At 45.1% G+C, this 5,453-nt stretch overlaps 2 protein-coding genes across 2 annotated transcripts in view; one reads left to right on the top strand and one right to left on the bottom strand.

Annotated features, from left to right (window-relative positions):
• The window catches only part of MOB1B (MOB kinase activator 1B), a 41,338-nt gene extending 40,713 nt beyond the window's left edge, over positions 1 to 625 (bottom strand). Inside the window, exon 1 of the mRNA XM_019474445.1 lies at positions 564 to 625. Within this exon, the coding sequence (XP_019329990.1) occupies positions 564 to 625 (62 nt within the window). The remainder of the gene's footprint in view (positions 1 to 563) is intronic.
• Positions 626 to 1,226: 601 nt separating this feature from the next.
• The window catches only part of GRSF1 (G-rich RNA sequence binding factor 1), a 14,138-nt gene continuing 9,911 nt past the window's right edge, over positions 1,227 to 5,453 (top strand). Inside the window, exons 1-2 of the mRNA XM_009288922.1 lie at positions 1,227 to 1,295; positions 1,489 to 1,611. Coding sequence (XP_009287197.1) covers positions 1,227 to 1,295; positions 1,489 to 1,611 — 192 coding nt within the window. The remainder of the gene's footprint in view (positions 1,296 to 1,488; positions 1,612 to 5,453) is intronic.

Here is a 5,453-nt window from a genome sequence, read left to right as displayed (position 1 = left end):
TCCCCCTCCGGCATCCCCCTCGGATATCCCCGTGTGTGTCCCCTTAACACCCCCCGCCCCTGGTCCCTTAGACCTCTCCCCTCAGACACCCTGGAAACGGGCAGCCCCCTGTCCCTCCAAATATCCCTCTCTGCCCCCAGACACCCCCATCTGCACCCTGCGGCAGTGGCCTCAGCCCCAGGGGCAGCACAGGGCTCCCTGGAAGCATTTCCCCCAGCCCTGGGTGACCCAAAGGCAACAGAGAGCAGGGCACAGCCTCCTCGGGTAAACCTCTGCACCGCTCCAGGCCGCGGTGTCCCAGCTCTCGCTGGGCAATGCTTCTCGGCCATGGGCATAACAGAAATGCCTCTGACAGCCTTTAGGTAGTCCTGGCAGTGAAATCCCTGTGGTTACCTACCAAATGTCGCAGGGAAGCTATGAAAAGTGCCTGAGCAATAGTGCGGCCTACCAGTATTCATCCCTTTTCTACCCCAGACTGCCTTCTGTGGAGCAAGCCTGCGGGGTAGAGGAACAGCAGTTCACTTCGCTTTAGCATGTCACGCCAGGGACTCAAAATGCCTTACAATGTCATTATTTCTGCCATCCGGGCTTCCTTAGGCGGCCTGTCCCCATTCTTCAGGTGCATGACGAAGGGGTTCAGGTACCCAACCCACAGATAACCACCACGGTCATAAAAAGAGTAGGGAGATCTTAATTTCAGCATTTCTGCCCTCCCCACGCAACAGTCTGACCCTTTTTAAAAGAAATGCGTCAAAATGGCTTCCAATATTTCAACACGAATGTTTGATTTGTGAGCAACTTTTGACTCAGCTGGCTAGGGCCAGCAGTCAGCTAAAGAAAGGACACACCTCAGAAGTGAAGATACGGGCAGGTGCAAACTACTGAGGTCAAAAAAACCCGGTTTTTCTTACAAACCCTTGGCAAGTCCTTCACCTGACCTCTGCCCTGAACCACCTCACCCTGCGTGAGTGTGGTTAAAAACTGCATGTCCTCCTATCTGAGGAAATTTAATGTACAGCATAGTCAGAGTACCATTTCAGCATGTTTTCAAATAAGCACAATTGCATCTTTGCCGGCAACGATTATCACACAGCGTGCTCTTCCCAGGCAAGAGGGCTGTTCCATGAAGTGCAAACTGAGGGTGTGCAGTGCGTTGCAAAAGATGTCCGGCAGCTCATTCGACATCAGATGACAGATGCGGGCTGTGGTTTTGGGGTCTGGGGACCATGGTCTGGGAATCCCTACCTCCCGTTCCCAAAGCAGGAACAATGCTCTTAATTTTTGGGTTTGTCTCGGTCAGTTTATATGTTCCAGGGGAAACAAAGATAAACGGCAACATTCAGAATGCTTCAAAATACAGTATTGTATTAATATCAAACAAGGACCACACATTCCACTGTAGACTTAGCCACATCCAAGTGCCACCTCTTTATGGCAGAAATTACAATCCCAGGGTGTAATTTCATGTGAAAATCTGCCTCCGTTTAGGTCAATAAGCCAGCTGGATTTCGGAGAGAGGACAGGACAGGCAATACGACCCCCAGAGATTCCCTCCTGCCCCAAGGGGATTCTGTGAGCCCTGGCACCCCCACAATGCTCGTGCTGCTGCAGGTAGGCCAAAGGAAAACCCGATGACTTTGCGATTCATTATCGGGCAAATTCAGTACATCGAAACACGCTACAATCCCGCGCAGCATTAAGTTTCTGTATGGCACATAGGGGGTTTCAGCTATAATGCCTTACGTGGCAACATTGACGGTCGTCTGCTTCTCTCACGTTTTTAAATGCTGAAACTGCATTTTCTACTTTTCTGGCTCTGTCCTTCAGACCAAGTCAGCATGCCAGGTCAGTGCATTTCTAAGAAAATTACGCTGCCATTTTTAGGACACTTTTAAAATCAAGTGTTTTACTGTGCAGCGAAGACATAATTAAAAAGCACTTAATGACGTTTGCAGTTTTCCTTTTGGCTGTATTAGTAAAAGCAGGCATGAAATTGGTCTCGGGGCACTTTTTAATAGACGCTGTCAGACTCAGTCGGCCACGTAAATCAAACTAAAAAAAATATTGCTGATCTTTCTGGTACATTCATGTTGGGACATGAATAACCTTGGTTCTCTGTTCCCACCCATCGCTTCCTTCTACCCACAGAATGTTTTATTTTAGTGGCAAGTTAAATGTCTGTTACTGCAGCAGTCGGTAGGAAATACTTGGCCTGGGTGGCCGTCAGGAGAAATGGTTACGTAATGTGTACATTTTATGTCTCACATTAATATTGGTCTATTCATGTTGGCTAAGGGTCACATGAAGTGCTCGCTTCAGACACTGCTGATACAAGGGACTGGCAGTGCGCTGCAGTCTTACGTAAGAGTCGAACCGCTCGGTTGCTCCAGGAAAGGCACAGTGAATGCACCCGTGGCCTCACGGCTGTCATTTTGGTTTATCCATTATACGGTAGAGCTTAAAGAATTACTCTGAAGGGGCCCTCAAGCTGACAAAGTGCTTTGGTCCTGAACTGAAGTTTCCAGCTTTTGCAGTGCAGCTCGGTCAACGCAGAACGTTCCAGCTGAAAAAAGTTCAAAAATTAAGATCACAATACTTAGTATGTATGTTATCAGGAATACAAGAAAAGAAACAAAATGTTGTTTTGAAATGTAAATAATACAGTATGTAAACACTAAGCTCTGTAAACATCCTCTCCACATTCTAGATTAAACAGATAGCATCCATCAATTTTATAACTGCATACTTGTTTGTGCATTAAGGTAAGGGATTTGATTTGTGAACAAGCAATACCTGGAAGACTAATGATATAAATGTAGTGAAACATTTAAGTACAAATATCTGATCGAACCTGTGGTATGTACTTGGTAATTATTCTCTACAAAAAATGCAACGCGTGAAGGAATGACAGCAACTATGAGATTACTATACAGCGGTCCTGAGAGTCACCGTAATTCTGGAGCTGGGATAGTACGACTCAGCAGCCTTGTTACTGCTGGACTGCGGAGGGAATAACAAATTCGGCCCTCTGCTGCCTTCAGCGCCCTTATGGTGCTCGGATATGTGTCATTCCTGCTACAATGCTCATACGCTTTAGTAATAACGTCTCAGAAATAAATTATTTGTGGAGAACCCGCTCCACAGATCTCAACAGTGTTTATGGTGTGGACACCGTCTGCAAGGCGGGTCATGCTACTTAAATTTCTCCATGCAAACTATGCTCTCCTTTCCGTTTTCCAGAGTTGGTGGGCTCGCTCAGGCTAAGCACGCTATCTCCTGCTGAATGCCAAGATGGCTGCAGATGAGCAATTGTGTAACAGGCTCATCTTTCATAGAAAATGGTGGAAGCCCCACTGCTCGAGTAACTTAAAGCTAAATGAATAATTTTGGGAAATACCTCAACAGAATATAAGGTCAATTTTCCTTGATGACAGATTACACAGAGTGATAAGTAACGTTTCCCAATAGAAGATAAGCATTTGTTTTAGTATCAACTCAGAAGATTTTTCTTTTTCCTCTGATCAAACTAAAGAATAGCTGGTATTAATTAGTCTTAACAATAACCTGTTTAACGTTAGGTATTGAAAGAGGCATCTTCCAAGGTAGATAAATCTAACTTCTTGGTCAACAGCAGTATGGAGGGGCATCTCCTGAGTCTCTTTATTTTTACTTATGGTAATAAATTTCCTCTCATAAGTAGACTTCATTCAACACCAGTTCTGTCGAGTGAATAAATGCAAATTCTATTGTCCTAGGTTGATTTTTTTCTTTTTTCCTGATCATAGGTGCAGAGGCTTTGATCCCTCACGTTTGCTGAGGAAGCTCTGAGACTCCTGGAAAACGTCAGTGCCAACAGATGCCCAACAAAATGGTGCCCTCTAAAGGTAATTCGCACACACTGACAAGCTACGAGTCAAACAGCAGTGGGATATTTTTTACTGTACTTGGGAAGCAAATATATTGAAGGAAAAATGGGTGGAAGATGTGCATCTCTTAAAGAGACTCTTCCTTGCACCCTGCTTGGTTCAGGAGAGAGGAACGCACATAACATTCCCTCGGTCCGTAAGATTCAGGGATCTGCTTATTCAATTAAACTTAAAACATGAAAGCCAATCTAGATAAAGATAAGCGTTCAAGATGAATTCCTACAGTTATCTTAATTTTTTGCTCCTATAAAATTTGCTTGCTTATTTAAATAAGGTTTTGAAGAGAAACCTGATATGTAGACTATGAAAAACTGGAATGTGAACCACTTGAGCACTGAGGTCAACATTCCTTCGAAAATATGTATAATAGGTGATTTACCTTGAAAATTCAAGAGTTGAGAGTGCTGTTGTCGAGAGACTGTGCTGTTATCAAGGTAATAGTCTGTCATATGGAAGTTTGTTACAAGAAATAGTTTATAAAAGCAAAAGCCAGCAACAACGAGATGACCTAAAATAGCTTGTTAACATTTTCAAAACGGTGGTAAGAAACATTCAAGGCTTCTGAGAAATTAATGGGTTGGCAGTACTACAAGGTGAAAGACTTCTGTTGAAAAACCCATGACTGTATTTTGTGTGATAGTTTGCAATGGCTTGAGATCGCCACTCTTACTTGGCAATCCCAAGACTAGAACTACAGGATGCCGGACAGAAGAGGAAAATCTTCCCTGTCGTGGCTGCCACCGTCTTCCTTGACACTGGGGTCCACATGCCAGGAAGGCCTGGCACGTCCTCTTTCTGAACAACTGCTCGCATACCTGCCTGCTTACCCTGGATCTGAGCCTCCACAGTCTCCCTTGGCTTCCTCCACTGTTCGTTTTTTTTGGGGAGCTTGTCTTTTTTCTTCTTGTTCATTTTGCTTCACCCTAAAAATTTTTCTTCTGGGTTCAGCATGACCTACCTTCCCCATGGGTGCACTTAGAAGCCGGTGCTGCCTCTTTCCCCCTTATCCCTTAGACAGATGCAGCAGCAACAGCAGGACTGTTTTTCTGGATCATCTGAAAGTCCTATGTTCCTTGCAAACAGGTTCAGCCAGTACCGCCTCTGGCATCTAAGACTGTCAAGCTAGGATGGGAGCGAGGGGGAGAAAATCAGCTCTCTTATAAAAAAGTCTGCAGGGAAGGGGTGTAAAAGGGTTGTTGTGCTTAAGTCTGACTTAAAACTTTACATTGCAAACATACTGTGTTTTTTTTTTCCTTCCTGTTTTGTTTGATTAAAAAAATACAAAAATGTTAGTGGTGATAAAAACTCTAAATGAGCATAAGCCAGTAATAACGCGTTGTGAATCCCTGAACCACGCTTCCCCGTTCAACGCTGCCTCGGCTAACGAGCATTTCATTTACAACCCGTTTCTTGCAGAGCCCGCACGCCCTCTGCTCGGCACAACAGGACAGGAGACAACCCCGCTGCTCTCCCCGCCGCCTCCCCCCTCGCTGGGGGCATCCTTTCGCCTCCTTTCACGCCTCGAGC

This window comes from Aptenodytes forsteri, unplaced genomic scaffold (assembly GCF_000699145.1).
Source record: "Aptenodytes forsteri isolate BGI_AS27 unplaced genomic scaffold, ASM69914v1 Scaffold221, whole genome shotgun sequence".
Lineage (NCBI taxonomy): Eukaryota > Metazoa > Chordata > Aves > Sphenisciformes > Spheniscidae > Aptenodytes > Aptenodytes forsteri.
Note: the sequence above shows the minus strand (reverse complement) of the source record. Positions and strands in the feature narration are given on the sequence as shown.